Below are 25,972 nucleotides of genomic sequence, written 5' to 3'. Positions count from 1 at the left end.
AGCCACCCCCCCCCCCCCCCAGACAGACTCTGACCCCCCCAGGCAAACTCAGACCCCTCGCTTTCCTCTGCTGACAGAAAGGTCTCACCTGTTTCGTTCTTCTCCTTTGGAATCTCGCCCCCTCCTAGCCGAGTCAGGTGACTCTCGGATTCCGCGGATTGCTGGGAGCGATGCGTGACTGACAGCAATGTGAAACGTCAGAAGCCTGAATGATCCTATCAGTGGTGCAGTCTGCCTGCGCAGCACACGGACACACGCAGTCCCAGAAGCCTGAATGATCCTATCAGTGGTGCAGTCGGCCTGCGCAGCACACAGACACACGCAGTCCCAGAGCACCACTGGTAATTAAAGGAGGTGAGGTTCCCTGCAGTCCACACCTCACAGCAGGAAACTCTACACAGCATCTCCTGGGGCCCCACACATCTAAGGAAAGGAGCTGTTGGTATCAATCAGGTAAGTACAGAATAGTAATGGTGCTCTGTAATATCTGTAATATTGGTAACTAAGTTATTAATTTTAATCACTGCATGGAGGCAGCTGATGCCTCCAGCTCAGTTGTTGGTGAAGCTGTTATCGCGGCTGATCTGTTTGAAGGGTCACTGCTGTGCGTTAGGTGCCACATAACCTCAGGTCATGCTCCGTTGGTTGGATCAGTAAATGGCTAACTATTGGGCTACTACTGCTGACACCTATAGCTAACTGTGTACCATTGCTTAGACCCTTTGTATGCATTTTTGTTAGTCCCTGTGGATAAGAGCGTTTGCTAAATTGTGACTGATGCAGCAGCACTCTTATTCATGCACCTTTTAATATTGCCAAATTATTTTCTTACTGTGGCTAGCTTCAGGAAGCCTATTTGTAGCCTACGTTATTATTATAACATTCTGAATTGCTCTACAGTATCAGCTGGCAGATTCCTTTACTATGAGGCAGACTGAGAGGCCACAATCACTCTATGGTTTACTGTCATGATTTACTGAAGATCCTGATGAATGTTATTTAAAAAATCAAGTAAATTTTCAATGCTGAAATGAAATGGAAATGAAAATCTCAATATTGGTGAATACATCCAAGTTACAAACTTTAACATACTATGTATAATGTATTAAGTATGATTTATTATTATTATTATTATTATTATTATTATTATTATCCATCCATTATCTATACCCGCTTATCCCTGGTCAGAGTCACAGGAGGTGCTGGAGCCTATCCCAGCATGCATTTGGCGAGAGGCAGGATTATACCCAGGACAGTTTGCCAGTACATCACAGGGGGCACACACCATTTACTCCCAAACTCATACCTAGGGGCAAATTAGACTACCTGCATGTCTTTGGACTGTGGGAGGAAACTGGAGTACCTGGAGGAAACCCATGCGGACACAGGGAGAACAGTGTTACCCACTGCGCCACTGTGCCACCCTTTATTATTATTATTATTATTATTATTATTATTATTATTAGTAGTAGTAGTAGTAGTAGTAGTAGTAGTAGTAATAATAATTATAATAATAATAATAATAATAATAATAATAATAATAAAGAGGTCCAGGTAATGTTATGATGGCAATGAGGCTAGTTATGCAGATATAATTATTAGCAGCAGCTGTAGGAGTAATAATCAAAGTTCATATTCATAGTCATAACAATCCTAAAGTGATATGATGATACACGGGTTATGCCATTGTTTTTTTATTGTGGCAGGTGCCTTACAGTGTTCGTGGGGGCGTGTTTAAATTTCATTCACCGCGTTCAGCGGGAGAACCTGCCAGGCTAGTATGCGCACACTGTGAGGATTAAACCCAGTTACTGTTGTCATCAGCGGACAAAACAGAGAATACCCGGCATTTTTCAAATAGCTGAGATATAATTCCTTGCCATGGCACGACGGTCCTGCCAGTGGCAATGACTACAAGTGCATGCGGGGGTGACGGGAGGGTGAGCTCATTCTTGACAGTGAATTTGATTTCCCGCCTGATAGCGAACGCCGTCTGTGGATTTCTCGCCGTATGTGCGTGTCGCGGTGCCGTAACAGAAAGTGGTTAAAATATCACAAAAAGCTTCATATGTAAAGGCTGATGTTTCTTTGAAGAGTAACAAAATCAGGCGCAACCATCTTTTTATTGGCCATCTCTTCAAAGGCATTTTAAGTTTTAAGAGCATCTGAAGTTATTTTTTCAATCATATTTGACTTTTTAAAAAATATCGTGAGCAGGCTACCATCTGCAGTCATAGGTTTAAGCCCCAGTATTGGCCCGTCATTTAGCCAATCACAACTGGGAGTCCACAAAGATGGGTGACCATGATATTGAAATAACATGGGTTGTGTTCAAATGTTACTTGAATTTGGTGTTATATGTGTACCGGAACATCATTCTTATTCTAGATTAAAAGTTTCACAGATCCACATTAGTGCTTTAAGCTTTGATCTGTTCTGGGCTTGCAAAATAAACCTCTAGTGAAGATAAAGGTAACCTGAAAATTTGCACAAAACAAGAAAATGCACTCAACAGATTTTTTATTGCGTACAATAGCTGTTTCAACTGTATCCTACAGTTCAGTACGTATAGTCATTTTCACAAAATTCAATAAACAGCGTATGCAATTGCATAATTAAATGCAATTCAAAATGAACAATTACCAAGAGTTAGCGCACACTTTGCCTGGAGACATTAGTGGAAAAGACAGGTGTACTGTAGACACTCTCTTTGCTTGGATGAAGATCAGTCCTGCGCGTGCTGCACGGGTGAAGCTCCAAACGTACGTGTGGAATCAGAAGTAGCCGAAGCAAAACTTGATGATAGAGGAAGAAGGACGCGCGCTTCAGCAGGTTTGGCAAGTTGAGGGCACACCCCTCGTCATCTGGGACGGCCAATTCTCGAGGATTCTGTGACGTTGCGATAACATTGGTCAAATGGGAGACGATACAGGGCGGCGAATCAGCCGGTACACCTGCACGCACAGTCGCACAGTCATCCCACGCGCTGAGCTCGTCCTTCGCTTGATTCAGGTGAGCATTTCAGATACTGCAATTAAAACATCAGGATTATCTTTCTGGTATCATTTAATTCACTTTTGGCCACATGTAGGCTATTTATTTTATGTCCAAATGAGAATAAAACTAATTGAATTATGTAAAATCTATGTGCGGAATAGTGCAAGGATGTTTGCCTGTTGGCGTGGTGTTTATTTGCGTTATCAGAAACGATTACAGTGATGTTAATAGTAAACACAGATTGTAGATGCGCTATAATTTATCAAACTCGAGAAAATCTGTTAAATTCAACAAAAGTACCTGTGGTGTTTTCTAAATGGTTATTTCGCATCGGAATGGAAGGATTTGCTTTTTGGTTGCATAGGCTATACTAACCAATTAATCACCTACCTCCAAAAGTAGAGTCACTGCTTAGGCCTGTTTCTTAGATATGTTTGAAGTTGACTGTAACGTCCCTCGTGACAGACACGAAGCCTAAAATTGATTTTAAAAAGTCGTTTCTTTATCTTCACATTTGGATTTGGGTTGCTTAGATTGTTTCAGAATTGGAGAAAAGTGGAGAAAAACATTTGCTTGTCGGATGTCACCATGTACTTTACAGAATGTCATCTTCGCTTTTACTAAACTATTAGTGAACTAGTAATCAGTTTATTTAGTACTAGGCTAAGTGTATTTTAGCACAATGCAAAAATAATATTTGTATTGCAACCATTAGCGTTAAATTTAAGTCAGTCGCATTTCCTCATTCGTAATCAACGCCATTTTTTAAAAATGAAATCCCATAATGCTCAGGATTTTGCGGTTTTAGTTGCGATTGATTGGTATTAACATGAGCTTTCTAAAGATGCGATTCCTTCGTCATTACAATTGGCTACTGTTGCCCAATTCTGTTATTGCGAGCCACAGCTCAATCTGTAGTGATTCTCGCTGCTGGCTGCCACGAAGTTTTCAGCTTTGCAATGGAATACTTTTTAAATGTATTTTTATGTGGTAAGCCAAAACTGTGCTTACACACGTCACCCAAATCTTAGGTTAATTTTGTAGGAAACTTAGAGAAATTGTTTGCATCAGAACCTGAGGGTAAATGCACGCCCTGGAGTACTTGCATTCATTTTTGTTTCTATTTATTCTGATACAGCCATACCATCATACCGCATCAATGAAAGTCTATAGGAAATAGGAACAAAGCGCGAGCCCTCTCCGCGAATGGCAGTATGTCACTCCGTCGCATTCCTGAGAGCGAGCCGAAAACCAGTTTTATCACTTCATCTCGTACTTGGACGGAGTTCGCGGAGTTTGTTGTTCACGATGTACAGGTGGAGATGTACAGATGTGACGACAGAGACTAGTACGTTAAGCACACCAGGACTATAGGTCACAGTGCTGGGCCCGTGGAGTGCAGATGTTCAGTCTCTGAATCAGTCAGCCCTCAGAATGCGGGCGTATGAATCAGCAGTAACTGCAGTGCACTCAAACTTCGTCCTGAGTTAGAAAGAAGAACTAGAGTAAATCTTAACATAATTTTGGTTTAAATGGTACTAGAGGTACAATTTAATAAACAATGAATGGATGGGAATGGTGTTGCGCATTGGTGCACATACACACATTTCTTGTGTTTGATCTTTATATATTTATGATGACAAAATTCAACTAATAATACTAACACTGAATTCAGATGCGTGTCATAGCCTTGTGTCCTCCTAATGTTCAGGTGATTCTGATTCTGGTGGTTTCCGTGGTGTGGTGTTTAATATCCCAGCATGGTTTGAGTGCGCTTGTATGCTTAAAAAGGTCAATGGCAGCCATTACTCAGTGGTACCGGACGATCGACACCCCACGGCCTAAAGCAGTTTTTCCTGGAGAGGGGGGGGGGGGTGTTTTCCAGGATGAAATAGCTCCTGTCAGCACTGTGAGCAACCAGCTCGTGGTCTGGGGAGCGTGATGATAACATTCTCCGTGTCACGGCCTTCTGAGTCTGCAGACCTGAGCCCAGTTTATTTATGGCTTATGTGGAGCGGCACACTGGGCCCCATATTCCACTTCCTGCTACTAAATTGCAGTTGATTGGATTTCTTTTGGAGGAGCAGTGTAGTCTTCCTGTTGTGGAAATCCCCGATGCTGACGGGCTCTACCCGAGCTTGTGCCCGCTTCTCACCCTCCGGGAGTTTTTGTTGAGAGACTGAACACAAGTCTTGCAGTTGACTGGGGTTTTTAAAGTCTGTTTAGAAAGGCAAAAAATTTTTCTGAGCTTCTTTATCTTGCATATCTTTGCATGTATATCTTGTAATGTTTTTTTGTTACACTTTTTTTGTACGTCGCTTTGGATAAAAGCGTCTGCCAAATGAATGTAATGTAATGTGGTAAATATATACTTTGCTGCTTCTGTGCTGGGTGGCTTTCGAAAGAAATATTTTGATTGCATACCTCAGATTGCTTCTGACTGAGTAACTGTGTTTACACACTCATCTGGGTGTGGCTAGGTGTGCAAATGAGGAAAATGATGGACAGGAAAATATTTTTTTATGATATAGCGTTCGGTAATGCCTTAGCAGCATGAATACTTCCCTCTATTAAGTGGAATTATGTGAAACCGCTTGGCTGTCAGACCATTTTGTTTCACTGAAAAGGTTGTTTCCTGCTGTTTTTCATTTTGTCATTTGACCCATTGTTCACCTGTGCAGTCCTCTTGGTGCAGGAGCACACACTCCATTTTGGGATGTCACCTTTGAGATGACCGAGCCAGGCACTCTCTGGCTGGGGTGCTGTGTGCCCGAGATGGCTGGCATGGCTGTGTGGGGGGTACAGGCTGTACATGCCAGGAGAGTGAGGGCATTGGGTACATATTGTGCCTGGTCAGCTGCTCGCTAAATGCCTCCATTGTGATCTGTCTTTCACACCACCCTTTGTGATCCATCAGGAGCCTTTAAAGCCAGCCTTCAAAGACAAGCATCATTATTATTATAGTCTTTATTTGTATAGCATGTTATTTAAATAAATCCGCCCAAAGTGTTTCACATAGAAATAGAAAAGAACAAAAAGTTACCCATTGACAATTAAAATAGTAAAAACATGGAGGAGGGGGGGTTTCAGCGAAACCTGTAACTCTGCTGCTGAGATACACGTACGCCATCGCAGCCTGTGAGCAGGGGTCACCATGGCAGCCTGTGAGCAGGGGCACCCTTTTATCTGGTCCCGTTTGGGGATGGAAGGAGAAGTGATCCAGCGGGTCGTGTGTTGCGACACCGCGCCTGAGTGGCACGAGGGCGTGTCCTGGCTCCAGGGGTGACCCACTTCTGAGGTTCCTCCCATGCACTTAAAGCCTTAAATATGCAGCCTGCTGCCCTGCGGTTAAGTCATGCGCTAGGTGGCGGTTATATGGACAGGTGCCTGAAAGCAGCTTTGTCTTCTTGGTGCTTCTTTTCCTTGTGCAGTCGAACTATAGAGAACGCCTCCTAACTTCAGATATTACTTAATTCAAGAGCATCAGATTTCCTTTTCCTGACATTGCATTTTCGTTATCAGAGACTGCTTGGTTGTTGCTATTGGTAACGGCATATGGAAATGTCTTTGACACTTCGCCTGTGAGTATGTATCAGTGTTTAACGCCTCTGCATTTGCCTTAGATTTCATTTGGAAATGAGCTCTCCCATTTCTGCACTTATTCAGCATTTGACTGTTTTTGTAGAAATTTGTGTTGTATCTTTTTAAAATGCTAATATTTGGATAACTGCCCTTTGTAATGTACTGAGTTTTCTCAGTGGAACGCTGTGTATTGCAGTGGATCTTTCCCTGAGCGTGAGCCACTGGGTCTGACGTCAGGTTTGCGCAAATACATTTTTTTGAACGCTGTCAGATGCAGGCTTTACCTGCAGGAGACTTTAAACCATTGCAGGCTTTACCTGCAGGAGACTTTAAACCATCCCTGACTTTTTAGACGTGTCAAAAAACTGTCCACGCTCAGCCCGTGAGTTTTGTGGAGCAATGTGGAGTCCGACTCGAATGTCCCTGGCTGTCTGAAGATTCTGAAATCAGCGGCGTTGTGTGGAAATCTCTCCCTGTACAGAACTGAGCTGCTGCTGGGTTTGAATGTGGCCAGTACTGAGGGACCCGTTCCGTGCATTACATTACATTCATTTGGCAGACGCTTTTATCCAAAGCGACGTACAAAAAAAGTGCATTTCATGGTCGTAGACAACTGCTAAACACGGGTTCAGTAAGGTACAATACTTATTTTGTACAGCTATTTCTAGCCGAGAACAGTGAACACTATTCTGGCCTAACATCTGCAAAGCCAACTAGGCAGAAGAATAAGCTACAGTATTAGGACAAATACAAATTACCAAGAGGTGTTGGGATGGGGCAACATGTAACAAGTGACAGGAAAAGGGTTTTTTTTTTTTTTTTTTTTAAATTTTTTTTTTTTAATAAAAGAGTGAAATATACAGTGTGGTGGTGGTTAGTCTAGGTATAGTCTGAAGAGATGAGTTTTCAGGCCACGGCGGAAGATGGGTAGTGAGGGGGAGGTTTGGAGAGGGACGGGGAGTTCGTTCCACCACTGGGGAGCTAGGGTGGAGAAGCTCTGTGATCCCTTTGGGCGGGTGGGAGGGGTTACAAGGCGCCCTGCTGCCGCAGAGCGGAGTGGTCGAGCAGGCACATAGAATTGAGTCATGTCCTGCACTCCGTAACAAGTGGATGAGAAGCAGAGGCAGACCCCTTCCAGGTGACCTGGTAGGTCCTATCTGCAAGATAGGAAGCGAACCAAGACAGGGCAGTCCCGGCAATTCCCATCCCAGCCAAGGTGGAGAGGAGTATTTTATGGTTGACCGTGTCAAAAGCTGCAGACAGGTCAAGAGTGCATCATTTCCTGCAGCTGAAGGGTTTTTTTGTGATCAGTTTTATTTTATTTTATTTTTTGGATTAGATATATTGGTGAACACTTTCCTCATTTCTTCCTACCCTCCCACTAGATCCTCCTGCAGCACAGTCCCAGTATGGTAACATTAGGTAATATTAGTTCAGTCTAAATGGGTACAAGGCTTCCGCTATCCAATCTGATCATCAAAGACAAATGATTAGTAAGTAAATGAATAAACTACCTTGGCCTTGCTTGTTGTTCTGATACTTGGCGCTTGCGGGTTGATGACAGGGCTCATCTAACAGAGGCAGCTGTGCATGCTGGGATGTGTGTCTGATGCATTCTGGGATGTGTGTCTGGTGCATTCATGCTGCTCGGTTCAAAGGTGGAAGAGAACGTCTCCCCTTCAGAATCTAGCTGCGTGTCCCAGTTCCCTTCAATTCCAATTTACGCATCTGCGTTTTCATTTCTGGTAGTGAGTAATCCATGTCATCAGCTCTGGACATCTGGACATTATAACCTTGTGCGTCGTTTCCTTCCGTTTTTTAGGACCTGTGTGACCTGACTGCCTGTGATTACGACAGCACAGCCCCCTGAAGCAGACCACTGTGCTCGTGGCTCAGATCTCGGGGTGCAGTGCAGATCTCGGGGTGCAGTGCAGATCTCGGGGTGCAGTGCAGATCTCGGGGTGCAGGCAGAGAGAAGGTACGGCTAATTCTCTGCATTCCTGCCGGGCTGCACACCAGCACTACGGGGTCTCAGCGCATTGCACTGTTACCATGACGCCAGTCAGTGTTCGTGTTATCAGTTTTTTAAATACAATTTCAGTGTTTCAATGTTTGTAATAGTTGTCTTTGCTTATCGATGATCATCACAGTGTGTTGTCATGGCTGTGTCCGTGTGACGTGAGCAGGGGCCTGCTCCACTGATTGAGCTTTATCACTGAAATCTGTCATTTAATTCGCTGTCGTCTTCCTGATTCCACGATTGCACTTCCTGTAATGCTTTCTTTGTTGCTTCCCCCTTCTTTCAGATCTGAAATCTCACCGCTGTGTGATGATACAGTGGCTATAGGCAGGAGATATATTTCTTTAGAGGGGAAAATAAACCTGCAAGCTGGATTTCCACGGGTCGATGATGACCACCAGCCAGTCGGTGATGAGTGGCCTGGACAGGTCCCCACAGGTGGGCCGCAAACTGACCCACAACCGGAGCGGCAGCACCGGCTCGTCCCGGCACTCCCGCCAGGTGAGCGAGCCCCCCACCCCCTTGCCCCCCCCATCCACCCCCCACCCCCCCGCCCCCCATCCACCCCCCACCTCCCCTGGCCCCGTCCGTCCATCCATCCATCCTACCCCACCCATCCATTCATCCATCCCCCCCCACCTATCCACGGGCAGTGATCCCAAGAAACGATCACCTGACCTCAAAAGAACAGTCCATGTCAGTCTCTGGACTTGAACCCAAAAACATTTGTGGCTTAAATTGAAGAAAAGATTTTGGTGTCCCTGAACAAGAAAGGATCTATTCATTTTACAAATTTAGCTGCTGTTGTCCGTGTAATTCGTGGAGTAGTCCCAGCTAACACTCAGTGTTTTCACAATGTTGCTGGAATGTTTTTTCAATGTTTATAACATTGCCACTAAATGGCAGCAGAGAATGTTTTGTGTTAGCTGGGGTGGTGGGTTTCAGCACGTTTGAGATGTACCTGTAGGGGGCGCTCAGGACACTGTTGTCCTGCTTTTTCCCCATAGAACTCCAGGCACTGGGAGGTGATGGACGACCTCCAGGGCGAGATGGCGCTGGGGGCGGACGCTGGGCGGGACCTGGCCATTCCTGGGCTCTGTGAGGGCTACCTGATGAAGAAGAAGAAATGGCCCCTTCAGGGCTGGCACAAGGTAAGGTGCATGCTGGCATACACGCCATGGAGTCCATCAACCCGTAGTGAACTTTTCAGCCTTAATAACTGCTCTGGTTGAAACCATCTCTGTGAACATTTGCGTTAAATAACATCACATGCTGACAGACTTTAATCGCCATGGAGAATGAGTGACACTATCCAATCAGTAAACATTTACGAGAAAGGAAACGCAGAGGTTTAATATTCAAATATATTAATATTGTTTTCATTATTTCCTATTCAGAGGTACTTTGTGTTGGATCAGGGGATTCTCAAGTACTCCAAGAGCAAGCAGGATGTAAGTACTTCCTGTTCTCGCCTTGCATCTCCTGCTGGTTTCCTGTTTGGGATGCACTCGCTCCTGTACGCACACCTGAGACGTGCAAAGGGCTCATCTCAAAATTCTCTCCCAGATCCAGAAGGGAAGGATGCTGGGCCATCTGGACGTCAGTGTGGCCGTCATGTCCATCAACAGGAAGTCCAAGCGCATTGATCTGGATGCTGGAGACAATCTCTATCACATTATGGTAATTTCACCCCACCCCCTTTTCATTCCCAAATTATTTCATATGTAAAATGTGTCATTTCATCTGTTAAGGAGTCCTGTGTACAGTATGAGTTTGCTTCAAAGATTTTCCCTTTATATCCAATGCTGCCTTTTTACCACAAATATGAGAATACTGGCACAGCGTTAGTCCCAGAAACCGTAGAGGTGTGCCTGACGAGGTTTCATCTGAATAGAAGATGTAGTCTGTGCCTGATGAGGTTTCATCTGAATAGAAGATGTAGTCTGTGCCTGATGACGTTTCATCTGAAGAGAAGATGCAGTCTGTGCTTGACGAGGTTTCATCTGAAGAGAAGATGCAGTCTGTGCTTGACGAGGTTTCATCTGAAGAGAAGATGTAGTCTGTGCCTGACAAGGTTTCATCTGAATAGAAGATGTAGTCTGTGCCTGATGAGGTTTCATCTGAAGATGTATAAATAACGCAAACAAAGGGACCGAGAGCTGCAGTCCTGATGGGCGGGATTCCCGTGCGACGGGAGGAACCGGTTTAGGGATCTTTTTATTTTTTTAACCTTTCAGTGATGTTATTGGTTGAGAGCCAGTGGAGACTGACTGACAGATTGCCCATTAGGGGACACTTGAGTAACCTGCCTGGGGCTTAAAGTTCAAGTTGATGAATGAACCACTTTGCTGACCGAAACTGGTACGGCTTAAGTGCAGGGGCACTCTGCGGTCACCACGTGGGTCACTGTGGGGACAGCGTGGGTCACTGTGGGGACAGCGTGGGTCACTGTGGGGACAGCGTGGGTCACTGTGGGGACAGCGTGGGTCACTGTGGGGACAGCGTGGGTCACTCTGCAGGGACAGCGTGGGTCACTGTGGGGACAGCGTGGGTCACTCTGCGTGGGTCACTCTGCGTGGGTCACTCTGCGGTCACCACGTGGGTCACTGCGGGGACAGCGTGGGTCACTCTGCGGGGACAGCGTGGGTCACTCTGCGGGGACAGCGTGGGTCACTGCGGGGACAGCGTGGGTCTCTCTGTGGGGACAGCGTGGGTCTCTCTGCGGGGACAGCGTGGGTCACTGCGGGGACAGCGTGGGTCTCTCTGCGGGGACAGCGTGGGTCACTGCGGGGACAGCGTGGGTCACACTGCGTGGGTCACTCTGCGGTCACCACGTGGGTCACTCTGCGCTGACAGCGTGGGTCACTCTGCGTGGGTCACTCTGCGGGGACAGCGTGGGTCACTCTGCGTGGGTCACTCTGCGTGGGTCACTGCGGGGACAGCGTGGGTCTCTCTGCGGGGACAGCGTGGGTCACTCTGCGTGGGTCTCTCTGCGGGGACAGCGTGGGTCTCTCTGCGGGGACAGCGTGGGTCTCTCTGTGGGGACAGCGTGGGTCTCTCTGTGGGGACAGCGTGGGTCTCTCTGCGGGGACTGCGTGGGTCACTGTGGGGACAGCGTGGGTCTCTCTGCGGGGACAGCGTGGGTCACTGCGGGGACAGCGTGGGTCACACTGCATGGGTCACTCTGCGTGGGTCACTCTGCGGGGACAGCGTGGGTCACTCTGTGGGGACAGCGTGGGTCACTGTGCTGACAGCGTGGGTCTCTCTGTGGGGACAGCGTGGGTCACTGCATGGGTCACTCTGCATGGGTCACTCTGCGGGGACAGCGTGGGTCACACTGCATGGGTCACTCTGCGGGGACAGCGTGGGTCACTGTGGGGACAGCGTGGGTCTCTCTGTGGGGACAGCGTGGGTCACTGCGGGGACAGCGTGGGTCTCTCTGTGGGGACAGCGTGGGTCACTCTGTGGGGACAGCGTGGGTCACTGCGGGGACAGCGTGGGTCTCTGCGGGGACAGCGTGGGTCACTCTGTGGGGACAGCGTGGGTCACTCTGTGGGGACAGCGTGGGTCACTCTGCGGGGACAGCGTGGGTCACTGCGGGGACAGCGTGGGTCACTCTGCGGGGACAGCGTGGGTCTCTGCGGGGACAGCGTGGGTCTCTCTGCGGGGACAGCGTGGGTCACTGCGGGGACAGCGTGGGTCTTGGTGTTTGGTGTGTAAGGGAAGCAGAAGTTCAGCCTTGTTGCATGTGAGTTAAATGACTGGGTCACTGAAGTGGCTTACCCCGTCCCCCGTGATTACTTTGTCATATCTGAGATTCCACGTGTCACGGCAAAGGTGAAAATCCCATAATGGGACCTGATCCTTAGCCTGGAGAAAATAAGCAGGAGTTCCAAACTTGTATGTTTATGAACAGAGGTGGAAAATCCAGGTTCCGAAAGTAAAAGTCCTCCCCACTATTTTTGTCCCAAATATCGGCCAGGAGGTAGAGCTCATTAGTGAGATCAGCTGGCAGAGTTCATGCCCCCTGGACTCTGCCCCCTGGCCTCTGCCCCCTGGACTCTGCCCCCTGGACCCTGGGTAGGCGTTGAGAGCTTGTGTTGCGCGTTGGCAGGCGAAGACCCAGGAGCTGTTCTACATCTGGGTGACCAAGCTGTCGGCCCACCGCGTGTTTAAGAAGAACGAGGCGGTGCACGTGCACAACGGCGTCCTGCAGGCGCTCTCGGGCGGGGCCAGCACCCTGCCCACCATGGCCAGCCTGGCGCAGAGGAACCAGGGAATGCCCTACAGCGTGAGCGCCTCTCTCTCCTAAAACTCTCACTCCTCTCTCCCCTCACTCCTCTCTCACTCCACTCACTCCTCTCTCACTCCACTCACTCCTCTCTCACTCCCCTCACTCCTCTCTCTCCCCTCACTCCTCTCTCACTCCCCTCACTCTCCTCTCTCCGCTCTCACTCCTCTCTCTCCTCTCTCGCTCCTCTCTCTCCTCTCTCCCCTCTCACTCCTCTCTCTCCCCTCACTCCTCTCTCACTCCCCTCACTCTCCTCTCTCCCCTCTCGCTCCTCTCTCTCCCCTCCCCTCACACTCCTCTCTCACTCCTCTCTATCCCCTCACTCCTCTCTCACTCCTCTCTCTCCCCTCACTCCTCTCACTCCCCACTTCCCTCACTCCTCTCATTCTCACTCCTATTTCTCACTACTATTCTCCGGTTCAGTGAGCATGACTTTCAGTAGGATATGTGCACTTGTGTTAAACTGGGTGCGACGCATGATGTCATGTAAAACTGAGATATTGAGATGGTGGGGTACAGTGCAGTTTTGGGGTTTCTGTTGCAGTCCTACCCGCAGTACCAGAGCAGCGCCTCCATCTGGCCGAGCGAGGCAGCGCATGTGAAGGACGAGCTTCCCGCCGCTGCCCCGGGCGTGAACAGCAAGGTGTCAGCCTGGCTGCAGCAGACCCCGGACTCCGACGGCTGCTCCCAAGGTGCGCCGGGTCACATGACCTCCTGGGGGAGGGAACGGACCGTCCTCGCATGGCCGAGGCGGGGGCCCGGGTTCATTAGGCCCTGCTCAGGTACCCCAGCCCCGCCCAGATGACTGGCCCAGGTGAGGGATGTCCCCCAGCCTCAGGCTCACCTGCGCTAGCGCTGGATTAGCTGCATCCGGTGCTTGAGGTGGGACACATCGCATACCTGGGACCAGCTGGGGTACCTGAGGCGGGGTTTGGGAACCACTGATCTATCCTAAACCTGATTCGCAATTAAATCTTAAATGCAAGTGTTTTGCTTTTTCAGCAATGACTCAAAGTAACTTTCCACACTGTTTGTTAAGCGGGAGGGTGGGGGGGAGAGGGGGAAAGGATATGTGTTGATTGTATTCAAGCCCGTGTTTCTGTAGTTCATGGAGGGTCTCCCCTGAAAAAGTGCCTTGTGCCTGGCCCTCACCCCTCGCCTGGCTCTCGCCCCCCCCCCCCCCCCCCCCCCCCCAGAGCTGCTTCGTTGCCAGGGCGAGCTGGCTGAGCTGCACCAGCTGATCCAGAGGCTGCAGTTCCTGGAGACCGGGCAGCCCTTGACCAACGGGGACCTGGAGCACCGGATCAGCATGCAGGTGGGGGGGGGGGGGCTGTCCTGGGACACACCCGCCTGCCGCTTCACAGACTACCGAGCACATGCTCAGTCCTCCTCTTTTGTACTCTGCTGGGAACACACACGTTTAGGCTAAGTTGTCGACTACAGAGTGGCACAGTTAGCAAGCCCTATTCTCTCTCTCTCCCTCTCCCTCTCGCTCTCTCTCTCTCTCTCAGAATCTCACGCTCGAGAAGCCCAAGAGGAGGTCGATCTGGGGCCATTCTCGTACCCTGTCCCGAGTGGAGGCTCTTGGTATGGTGAGTGGCACCTCTTACACACCTCCAAACTTCCATCAGAAAGTCCCGTCTGAACACCCTGGAAAATACGCTTTCAGTCCAAATGAGACTTTGATCAATTTAGTTTCTTCTTTCTAATGTTAGTATAAAAATTATTCATGGTAAAATCACTGATAAATATTATTTAAAGGTTTTCAAGGTCTACAGTTAATGGATATTATGAACTGCATATTAAAAAAGTAATTTTTGATACATTTATTAAGTCTTCCATTCAAGTTGCCGTGGAGGTGACCGTGTCAGCCATAGACATGTAGAGCATGTGAGCAGCAGCTGAATTTGAGACTGTCGGTCACATTGCATTGTTGATATTGCTGGGGCCAGTGGTAGGGTGGGGGGCAGAGGTTACTGGAGCAGGTGCAGGTTCTCTGAGCTGGAACTGGAACAGGAATGCCAGTCGGTTTGGCTGCACGGCCGAGGGCAGAGTAGCTGGCCTTCTTCCTGAGGTGTAGAATAAACCTGTGAATAACCCTTCTGTGAAACCTTGACATTTTAACCCCCCCCTCTCTGTCTGCAGTTGAATAGCAACAACCTGAGTGCCTCGCCCCACCTGGGGGCGTCGGTCCAGTCCATCCCCGACTACGTGTACTCCCAGCTGGCCACGCCCGGCATCGTGTCCCCCGAGGGCAAGAAGGTCCAGCAGGCCGTCTGCTACATGTCTGAGAAGGGTGAGTGTCCGGGTTAGCTGCCCTGGTACAGGGTTAGGGTTAGCTGCCCTGGTACAGGGCTCTTTGTGGTGGTGGAACCAGAGCGGTACAGAGCGTTTGGAGCGTGTTCAGCGTGCGATGCCTGAGCGTTTGGAGCGTGTTCAGCGTGCGATGCCTGAGCGTTTGGAGCGTTGTCACCGTGCGATGCCTGAGCGTTTGGAGCGTGTTCACCGTGCGATGCCTGAGCGTTTGGAGCGTGTTCAGCGTGCGATGCCTGAGCGTTTGGAGCGTGTTCACTGTGCGATGCCTGAGCGTTTGGAGCGTGTTCACCGTGCGATGCCTGAGCGTTTGGAGCGTGTTCACTGTGCGATGCCTGAGCGCTTGGAGCGTTTGGAGCGTGTTCAGCGTGCGATGCCTGAGCGTTTGGAGCGTGTTCACTGTGCGATGCCTGAGCGTTTGGAGCGTGTTCACCGTGCGATGCCTGAGCGTTTGGAGCGTGTTCAGCGTGCGATGCCTGAGCGTTTGGAGCGTGTTCAGCGTGCGATGCCTGAGCGTTTGGAGCGTGTTCAGCGTGCGATGCCTGAGCGTTTGGAGCGTGTTCAGCGTGCGATGCCTGAGCGTTTGGAGCGTGTTCAGCGTGCGATGCCTGAGCGTTTGGAGCGTTTGGAGCGTGTTCAGCGTGCGATGCCTGAGCGTTTGGAGCGTGTTCAGCGTGCGATGCCTGAGCGTTTGGAGCGTGTTCAGCGTGCGATGCCTGAGCGTTTGGAGCGTGTTCACCGCGCGATGCCTGAGCGTTTGGAGCGTTTGGAGCGTGTTCAGCGTGCGATGCCTGAGCGTTTGGAGCGTGTTCAGCGTGCAATGCCTGAGCGTTTGGAGCGTGTTCACCGCGCGATGCCTGAGCGTTTGGAGTGTTTGGAGCGTGTTCACCGTGCGATGCCTGAGCGTTTGGAGCGTGTTCACCGTGCGATGCCTGAGCGTTTGGAGCGTGTTCAGCGTGCAATGCCTGAGCGTTTGGAGCGTGTTCACCGCGCGATGCCTGAGCGTTTGGAGTGTTTGGAGCGTGTTCACCGCGCGATGCCTGAGCGTTTGGAGTGTTTGGAGCGTGTTCACCGTGCGATGCCTGAGCGCTTGGAGCGTGTTCACCGTGCGATGCCTGAGCGCTTGGAGCGTGTTCACTGTGTGATGCCTGAGCGTTTGGAGCGTGTTCACCGTGCGATGCCTGAGCGTTTGGAGCGTGTTCACCGTGCGATGCCTGAGCGTTTGGAGCGTGTTCACCGTGCGATGCCTGAGCGTTTGGAGCGTGTTCACCGTGCGATGCCTGAGCGTTTGGAGCGTGTTCACCGTGCGATGCCTGAGCGTTTGGAGCGTGTTCAGCGTGCGATGCCTGAGCGTTTGGAGCGTGTTCAGCGTGCGATGCCTGAGCGTTTGGAGCGTGTCAGTGCCCCTGCCTGGTTGTGATGGCGGCTCTCTCTCTCCGCAGTGTACGCGTCTCTGAAGTCCGTGCACGAGGCTCTGACCCAGGAGCGGGAGCGGCTACGAGACGCCTGGGCGACCCCTGACCTCCGCCACTGCACCTCCCGCCAGCTGGCCAACCTGTGCACACAGCTGTCTGAGGTGAGACCCGCGAACCCCGCCCCTCACACCAACCCCCCCATCAATCTCCCTGACCCTTCAGCCCCCCCCGCCCGTCAAACCCTCCGCTTCCCCACCCCTCAGAGGCCTACACAAGCGTAGGCGTTTAGATTGGGCTTTGCTGTAGCATTTCATAAATGCTCAGATACTACTGTAAACTACTGCTTCTACACTTCTTAGGATTTATTGGAATATGAAATGCATCACTTATTCAGTATGAAAATCTGTCATAAAATAGTACCGGTTTTCTTTTACTTATTTTTTTTAAATGGGGGAATTGGTCTGAAAGATTCGATGTCCATGAATAACTGAACCTCGTGTCACTCGTCACTGGGTAGCGTGAGAGTAAGAATTTCTTACGTACAGATATTTTGTTTTCCTTTGGTTCTTTGACATGAAGACTCAGGTAGGACAGGTTAAGCCGGCTGAACTGGGGTCCCAGGAACCCGTGAGGGGTGGGGTGGCTGTTTGGGGGGGATTGACCGAGTTCACAGCTTTTAACAAAGTAACAGGAAAGCAATGTTTGGCCCAACCGAAAAGGTTCGGAACCACTGACCCAGCCCAAGGACGAATTCACCAGAACGTCCGACTCGACCAAGTCATATTTAAATTTCATCTCGTGTCCTTGGCAAATTGGATTACCACAGAGCACGTTCCAGAGAGCAAGCTGAATTGTGGTTTTTGACAAGTTATAGGATTTTAAATAATAATAATTAATTGATGCCATAGATGAGAGAAAATGCTATAGTTTTATAGAATGGTGCACGTTGTTGGAATCTACATGACTTCTCACCTAAATAAAGTCTTCCCATCACTTTTATTCAGCTCATCACACCAAATCTACACCAGCTTAAGCATCAGTTATAATGAGCAATATTTAGTAAATCGGATACATTTAAACATAACCATGTAATTGCAATAAGCCGGACGCTGTTTGATTTGACTTGTGTGCTCCCTCTAGTGGTCATTCTCCTTAAAAACTGCTGGGTTCCGTAAAAGTCGAAGAGCAGGTTTTTCTTTTATAATTCTCACATAAGTACAGATGACCTTGAGGAAAGTGTGGAAATGAGGGGAGAACAGTGGGTTGACAGACGGGGTCATGCTGTTCCCTCAGGGCCCAGTTTAAAATGGTGGCTGGATTCACGTTCTTGGGCGTTAGTTAGCAGCGCAGAGCTCTAACAGTGTGTGCGTTTCCACAGCTGGAAATGCAATCCCGTCTCACCAAGGTCCACTCGCTCTCCCTGTCCTCCGACTCCACCGACGACTCCTTCTGCACGGTCAACCAGGATCAGGTGAGTCATCACCTGTACCGTACCTCTTTACAAGGGCTGATGGGTAAGGTACCTCCCTATTAAATTAATTTATGTATGAATATGATTATTTAGACTCCAGGGGTAAATAGAGTATAGTTTAATTTACAGAGGAATAGCATTGGACAGACACATGAGCAAGCTGTAGCTGGTCTGAAGGAAACATTAGCGTAGCCCTCTCAATGAACTCCTTGGATAAATCTGTGGCATACAGATTCCCCCTGACTTTCCTCCTTCTCTCTTCTACAGTTTAATGTCTGGACCAGCTTTTTACAGTGTACAGCTTTTTTTGGAAATGCTTCTTTTTTTTCTTTTTTAGTTCTAAATCTGTGTTCTAGAACTCTTTCAGTTACCATTAATGATTGTGACATCAGCATTAGAGTGTTCTGTCCATAATTGTGTTTTCTCTTTCCCTCTCCTCTTTCTCTCCATCTCCATTCTGCTCCTCTGCCCTCATCCCTCCTTCCAGTCTATGCTGTCCACGGATGGCCGCGACCCTCGCAGGTCGTCCGTGGCCGAATCCATGGCGGAGTACTTTGACGCCAGCGATGTCGTCGGCTTGGAGAACTCCACAGAGACGGAGGTTTCGGACGAGTCTGGCATGAGTGACATCACCACCAGCAACTCTGATCCCGACGAAGGCCAAGGTGAGCTCCGCCCCCACTTTCGGTGTGCCGCAAGGACCCCGTAGGGGGCGAATACAAGGGTCTTTACGGTTGTTTTCTGTATCCTAGACTCTTTTCTTCTCAAAGCTATTTCTACCTCTAGGGCAGCAGTATAGCTTAAGTGGCCAAAGTCGTGAATTTCCCTAAAATACTGACATGGCCAGTCGACGGTGTTGTTTGTGCCCATTTTCCTATATTTGATGCCCCCTGCTAAACGCTGCCCGTGTCCCCCCAGTGGCATCCACGCATAACTACCGCGCCAGCGTCTCCAGCTCCTCGGATGTGCCCAGGCTCGCGCCCAAGGACACGGGGCGGCGCACCACCCTGCCCGCCCACTGCCCCGACAACAGCCACATCGGCCTCATGACCATCCTGTACAACAACATCGGGAAGGACCTGTCGCGTGTGTCCATGCCCGCGGCAATCAACGAGCCCGTGAGCCTGCTGCAGCGCGTGTGTGAGGAGCTGGAGTACCCCGAGCTGCTGGACACCGCCAACCACACCGACGACCCCTACGAGCGCATGGTACTGTGCGTGTGTGTGTGTGTGTGTGTGCGCGTGCGTGCGTGCGTGTGTGTGCACCGACGACCCCTACGAGCGCATGGTACTGTGCGTGTGTGTGTGCGTGTGCGTGTGTGTGCGTGTGTGTGTGCGTGTGTGTGCGTGTGTGTGCGTGTGCGTGTGTGTGCGTGTGTGTGCGTGTGCGTGTGTGTGCGTGTGTGTGCGTGTGTGTGCGTGCGTGTGTGTGCGTGTGTGTGCGTGTGTGTGCGTGTGTGTGCGTGTGCGTGCGTGTGTGTGTGCGTGCGTGTGTGTGTGCGTGCGTGTGTGCGTGCGTGTGTGCGCGCGTGTGTGCGTGTGTGTGCGTGCGTGCGTGTGTGTGCGCGTGCGTGCGTGTGTGCGCGTGCGTGCGTGTGTGCGCGTGCGTGTGTGTGTGCGCGTGTGTGCGTGTGCGCGTGTGTGTGTGTGTGTGCGCGTGCGTGTGTGTGTGTGTGTGTGCGTGTGTGTGTGCATGTGTGTGTGCACCAACGAACCCTACCAGCGCATGGTACTGTGTGTGTGTGCGCGCGTGCGTGCGTGTGTGTGTGCACCAACGACCCCTACCAGCGCATGGTACCGTGTGTGTGTGCACGCACCAACAACCCCTACCATCTCATGGTTGTGTGTGTCTGTGTGTGTGTGTGCGTGTATCTGCATGTGTGTGGATTCACAAAAATGGACTGAAAGCAGTCTAGATTTAAATATTGACATTTAGTGCTGTTTAAACTGGGGCGGGATTGGAGAGGGAATCTCAATGTGTGAGAATATCTGACTGATAATGAAACCAGTGATCCAGTAAAATGGCACGGTCATTGCATGGCACACTCAAACCTGTAGTTCCTTTCAACCCTTTGATGTGTGGGATCACAGTGTGATTGGAATGTCCTTAACAGAACATTCTAATGCTGATGATGTCACAATCACTACCGGTAACTGAAAGCAGTGGAGTTCTAGAACACTGACTGCATGTCCTTCAGGGGGTTAAAGTGCTGGATAATGACTGAGATAATGACTGGGTTCCTGGCCTTCCCGTTGTGCAGGTGTACATCGCCGCCTTTTCCATCTCCGGTTACGCCTGGGCTCAGTACCGCAGCCGCTACAAGCCCTTCAACCCGGTCCTGGGAGAGACCTTTGAGTGCATCCGCGAAGACCGAGGCTTCCGCTACGTCAGCGAGCAGGCAAGACCGCCGTCCGCGGGTCACAGCTGCACTAGGCAAACGCTGTCCTGAAGGCTCCGGGACATGCTGGCTTTTCAGCCGGAGTTCTTTGGGTCAGTTGCAGGTTCATGCTCTGAGTGAGGTGTAATGCTGCCGTTAGCATTAGCATCACATGCTGCAGTTAGCATTAGCATCACATGCTGCAGTTAGCGTTAGCATCACATGCTGCAGTTAGCGTTAGCATCACATGCTGCAGTTAGCGTTAGCATCACATTTGCACTCATTTCGGTCTCCAGGTGTGCCACCATCCGCCCATCTCTGCCTGCCACGCTGAGTCGGAGAACTTCGCCTTCTGGCAAGGTAGGGCTCCGTGTGCATGCTTTACACTGAAAACCCCTAAACTCTCATCTAACTGATGCACTTTAATATAGCAGCCAATAGCAGTCCTGTCTCCTATTGTAGTTACATGGCTTTCTGTTCTCTGTACAGCCTGTGTTTGGATATGCATTGAATGCCTCATTTAGGGTAGAAAAATGCGAACTCTAACAATGTATGCTCTCCCCAACAGACCAGCGATGGAAGAACAAGTTTTGGGGAAAGTCTTTAGAGGTGATCTCCACTGGCATGGTCAACGTGACCCTTCCACGGTGAGCACTGGTTCTCCTGGTCCAAATGCAGAAACGGAAGTTTTCATTGGACGGTTGATTAACAGTCCGTTCACCTGCGCCATCTCTGACCTGCGCCTCCTCCCCTGCAGGTACGGGGACCATTACGAGTGGAACAAGGTGGTGACCTGCATCCACAACGTCCTGAGCCAGCAGCGCTGGCTGGAGCACTACGGCGAGGTGGTCATCCGCAACCTCAACAGCTCGGTCTGCACCTGCAAGATGACCTTCATCAAGGTGAGCCCGCCCATCACCAGCTCAAGGCTGGGCAGGAAAGTAACGGTGTAAGGGACCACGTTCTTGCAGTGTTTGTAGTACCAGAAACATTTTTTATTTAAGTAGCCAGAACCATTCGTATTGTGAGTATTGTATGTCATACATCAGTGGTCTGTCTTCTTTCTTCTGGTACAGTGGCGTTGAGTTGCGTGATGCCAAGTGCCAACTGTACTGGATGGTTGTGGCCTGTGCTTGCGGACTGTAGAGGCCTCTTACATGTGAACTGATGTATGTTTGCCCCCCCCCCCCCCCCGCAGTCGCGCTACTGGGGCTCAGACGGCACGAGGAACGAGGTGCAGGGCCAGGTCCTGAACGAGGCCGGTGAGGTGGTCCACAGATTCGGCGGGTCCTGGAGCGAGGGCATCTTCTGCGAAACGCTGCCCGTGCCTCAGTGCATCTGGAAGCCCAGTGAGTACCCCGCCCCCCAGGTCACAGCGGGACGGGTCCATGGGACGGGCCCGCAACGGTCCAGCCAATCAGAAAACACGGCCCAAACTTCTGAATCTCGGGACTGGTCCTTTGGTGACTCTTAATTCCCCACTTTAGGGCTGGGCGGTAACGCTCATCGTCTTCTCTTTAATTCTACCTGATGTGGTGGGAAAGATCAGACGCCGCATGAAATGCTTCCAGGGAAAAATGTTACCGTTGTGACTTGCTTGATGTTGATAAGACAGCCAATCAGCAGCAAGGTCATACAGCATGTGATCAAGTGATGTGGTTTTGAAAATGTGGAAGGTCTCAAGTTTGAATGCATACTACCACATCAGGTAAGATTAAAGAGAAAAATTAAGGCAATACACCACATGGTGGTGCTAATCGTTATCAGATAATTAGCACTGTGGTGTATCGCCCCCTGAAAACCAAAAGAACATGACCACAGGCCTGCTTTTATTGCAAGTGCAGCCCAAGGTTACAGAAACGTCAGGTACCCAACTGATCCAGGACCAGCTATCATTAATTCAGCAGCTCTGAACGGCTTTAACTGATCCTGGGTCAGTGTTTGGTGGTTGAGTTTAACCCTTTGAAGGGCAGTTTTTTGTTTTCTTTTTTTTTTTTGGAATGTTTTTTTCAACACAAAGTTTGTGTTCTAGAACTCCAGTTACCAGCATTGATTGTTACGTCATCAGTGTTTCAATGTTCAGTTAAGAGTATTCTAACCATGTATTGACCTCACACCACAAAGCCTTTAATGTAGTCCCACAGTCAGACAGCCCTTCCATCCCCACTGCATGTGGTATTGAGTGCTGCAGGTGCTACAGTGCTCTCCGCCTCACTGAAGGGTTTTGCTTATTTATTTATTTTTTCTTTCTGCAGACCCTCAGCCAGAAAACTCTTACCTCTACTTCAACTTCTCGCGCATGGCTATGGAGATGAACGAGCTGCTGCCCGACCTGGTGCCCCTGCTTCCCCCCACCGACACGCGGCTGCGTCCAGACCAGAGGTGAGCCCAGGGTCCCTCCGCTAGAGAGAGAGAGAGAGGCTCAGGGATGAGCCCCAGGTCCCTCCGCTAGGGAGAGAGAGAGAGAGAGAGAGGCTCAGGGATGAGCCCCAGGTCCCTCCGCTAGAGAGAGAGAGAGAGAGAGAGGCTCAGGGATGAGCACCAGGTCCCTCCGCTAGAGAGAGAGAGGCTCAGAGATGAGCCCCAGGTCCCTCCGCTAGAGAGAGAGAGAGAGAGGCTCAGGGATGAGCACCAGGTCCCTCCGCTAGAGAGAGAGAGAGGCTCAGGGATGAGCACCAGGTCCCTCCGCTAGAGAGAGAGAGAGGCTCAGGGATGAGCACCAGGTCCCTCCGCTAGAGAGAGAGAGAGGCTCAGGGATGAGCCCCAGGTCCCTCCGCTAGAGAGAGAGAGAGAGAGAGAGAGAGAGAGAGGGAGGCAGAGGCTCAGGGATGAGCCCCAGGTCCCTCCGCTAGAGAGAGAGAGAGGCTCAGGGATGAGCCCCAGGTCCCTCCGCTAGAGAGAGAGAGAGAGAGAGAGAGAGAGAGAGAGAGAGAGAGAGAGAGAGAGAGAGAGAGAGAGAGAGAGAGAGAGAGAGAGAGAGAGAGAGAGAGAGAGAGAGAGAGAGAGAGAGAGAGAGAGAGAGAGAGAGAGAGAGAGAGAGAGAGAGAGAGAGAGAGAGAGAGAGAGAGAGAGAGAGAGAGAGAGAGAGAGAGAGAGAGAGAGAGAGAGAGAGAGAGAGAGAGAGAGAGAGAGAGAGAGAGAGAGAGAGAGAGAGAGAGAGAGAGAGAGAGAGAGAGAGAGAGAGAGAGAGAGAGAGAGAGAGAGAGAGAGAGAGAGAGAGAGAGAGAGAGAGGCTCAGGGAGGAGCTCGCTGCTGGGGTGGCGGTCCTCACCTGTACACAGGGCTGAAGTTGTGGATTTCCAGACAGACGTGATGCCAACATAAATGCAGTTACCTCACCTTCGCTGCAAATCTCCACTTTATGTTTAAGCTTTGCAGTCCTACTGGGTAAGAACAGATCCAGCAGGCACCTTCAGATGGGTTGGGTTCAGACTGCAGTGTTGCTCCTGCTGCTCCTCGCGGCTGTGTAGTGCCAAACTGAGCGCGTGCAAATCCCTCTGCTCTTCAGGCTCCTGGAGGAGGGAAAAGTGAACGAGGCGGACAAAAAGAAGGACGAGGTGGAGGAGAAGCAGAGGGAGCGACGGAGGGCCATGGAGAAGAGAGGAGAGAAGCACATCCCTCGTTTCTTCACGTGAGTGCGGGGGTCACATGGTCCTAACCCTAATGCCGGGCTTCTGAGCAGTGCTGAATGTGCAGAAAGCCAAGGGAAGGCCTTTCTGCAACACTTTCATTGTTACTTAGACTTCTCTCTCGTCTGCATTCTTTATAAGTCTGTCTCCTGGCCAGGCTTGATCTTGCTGTGACTAATAATAATACATCGCTCCTTTTCTCCCGGTCAGGAAAACGCTGGATGAGAGTGGCAGAGAGGTTTGGGTCACCAACGGAACCTACTGGAAAATCCGGGAACAGCCAGGATTCGCCAACACCGAAAATCTGGACCTGTGGTGCTGAGGCGGCCCCGGCAGGGACTGGAACCCGGAACCTGGACTCGAACTGGGATGCCTGTGTATCATAGCCAAAAACATTGCTTTTTATTATATCACACGTGTCATCATTTTCCTTTTCCAAGACGGGTGTGAGGTGGGAGCGTGGAGGAACTGCTCCCCCTGGAGGAGGGGCAGGGATCGCGCTGACGGGACGCATTGGGGGCCTCTGCGGTCCTCCTAAGCACCGGACGGAACCCTACCCATGAACACGTGAAAAGCAGGCAATCCGGACGGCGGCGGAACCCCGCGGGCTCGAAAGCCGCGAGCTTACGCCAACGCCACTTCGTTCATCTCTGGAAAAAGCACAGCTGCTATCCCCAGTAGCATACAAATCTAGATTTTAAAGAAGCTTGTATATTTATACATTTTTATGAAGGGAACCGTTACCGGAATAGTGATTTATTTAACATGTTTAATGTACTTTTGTTTATTTGTTGTTGCTCTAAGGAGATTGACTCTTTGTATTTTAAGGCAGTTGTTTGGGGAGGAGGTTTAAACAGACGAATGAAGGTTGACTGCTTTATGTTCTTTCTATAAATTCTAGTATTTACTTGCGACGTATAGGTGCCTTTAATGATGTTTTTGTCGTGGTACACTGGTGTTGGAGCACATATGAAACCTCCCATCTTCACCTCTTTACCTGGGAAAGAGGTTGTCTTAACTTTGCACAAGTCTTCCTGCTGTTTACCTCGGGGATGGTCAATGTGTATGTGCTCTAAGTTTTATATGCTATATGCAAACCTGGGTTCTTCTGACATTTTTATTATCACTGTGCTCATGTCTTCTGAAGTCCTGCTTGCAGTTGATACTATGAAGTATTTTTTTATGGACGTCTCAACAGCAGATGTATGAGAAGATGATCTTTATAAAACCTGTTAAATATATAGTGGAATTATTTTAAGACTCCGAAATGTATGTATATGCAACCTATTTTGATCAGGTTCAAATAAATATTAAAATAAAATTGAATCCAATGATTGAAAGAGCAGTCATTTAAGGTTCTCGTTCGTTAGTATGTTGTCACTGGGGACTGCAAACTTAACTATCAGGTAGCCTATGAGTTTTAGGTGATCAGATTTTAAACTGGTACAATGGGGAGTATCAGACTCCTAATGACACAAATTTAATGTCAATTCTGTGGCTTCATTGTTTTGCACAGTTGACATTACCTTTCAACACTGGTCAAAGTATTGTACCTTTACTGAAGTTTGGGTCATATTCTAGCCATTTTCTACTGTAAAGGATAGACATTTTAGTCAAACTAACTTGATACCGAGGTCCAGAATTAAACTAACAATATTTGCATTTGTCTTTTTTGGGTAATGCATCATTCATTATATTCCCATTTTATTTTCCTTGTGTGCATATTGGGTGACAGGACCCATATTTCATCACAGGAAAGGACTGCAGAGATGAAACCACATCTACTCATTACCACTTCAGCAGTACCAGAGTGAATAATTTCCTCTATGACCAACTGCAGACTTGTTTTCATTGAGATGGCAGCCAGTCTACTTGGA

At 49.8% G+C, this 25,972-nt stretch overlaps 1 protein-coding gene across 3 annotated transcripts; it reads left to right on the top strand.

Annotated features, from left to right (window-relative positions):
* Window positions 1-371: 371 nt before the first annotated feature.
* LOC118217405 (oxysterol-binding protein-related protein 7-like) lies at window positions 372-25,421 on the top strand. Of its 3 annotated transcripts, none has more exons than XM_035399374.1 (23): window positions 372-453; window positions 8,402-8,557; window positions 8,886-9,100; window positions 9,607-9,750; window positions 9,997-10,050; window positions 10,166-10,279; window positions 12,714-12,890; window positions 13,435-13,582; window positions 14,087-14,205; window positions 14,402-14,482; window positions 15,036-15,186; window positions 16,646-16,779; window positions 17,997-18,089; window positions 18,577-18,754; window positions 19,008-19,297; window positions 20,350-20,487; window positions 20,763-20,826; window positions 21,035-21,113; window positions 21,224-21,368; window positions 21,665-21,815; window positions 22,722-22,848; window positions 23,975-24,097; window positions 24,306-25,421. In XM_035399374.1, the coding sequence occupies exons 3-23, from the start codon at window positions 8,987-8,989 to the stop codon at window positions 24,415-24,417; spliced, it is 2,736 nt and encodes a 911-aa protein (XP_035255265.1). In that variant the 5' UTR covers window positions 372-453; window positions 8,402-8,557; window positions 8,886-8,986; the 3' UTR covers window positions 24,418-25,421. The 3 variants fall into 3 exon arrangements, with proteins under 3 accessions (XP_035255265.1, XP_035255264.1, XP_035255266.1); XM_035399373.1 differs by lacking the exon at window positions 372-453 and adding an exon at window positions 2,543-3,012; XM_035399375.1 differs by lacking the exon at window positions 372-453 and adding an exon at window positions 6,472-6,578.
* Window positions 25,422-25,972: the final 551 nt, after the last annotated feature.

This window comes from Anguilla anguilla, chromosome 17 (assembly GCF_013347855.1).
Source record: "Anguilla anguilla isolate fAngAng1 chromosome 17, fAngAng1.pri, whole genome shotgun sequence".
Lineage (NCBI taxonomy): Eukaryota > Metazoa > Chordata > Actinopteri > Anguilliformes > Anguillidae > Anguilla > Anguilla anguilla.
Note: the sequence above shows the minus strand (reverse complement) of the source record. Positions and strands in the feature narration are given on the sequence as shown.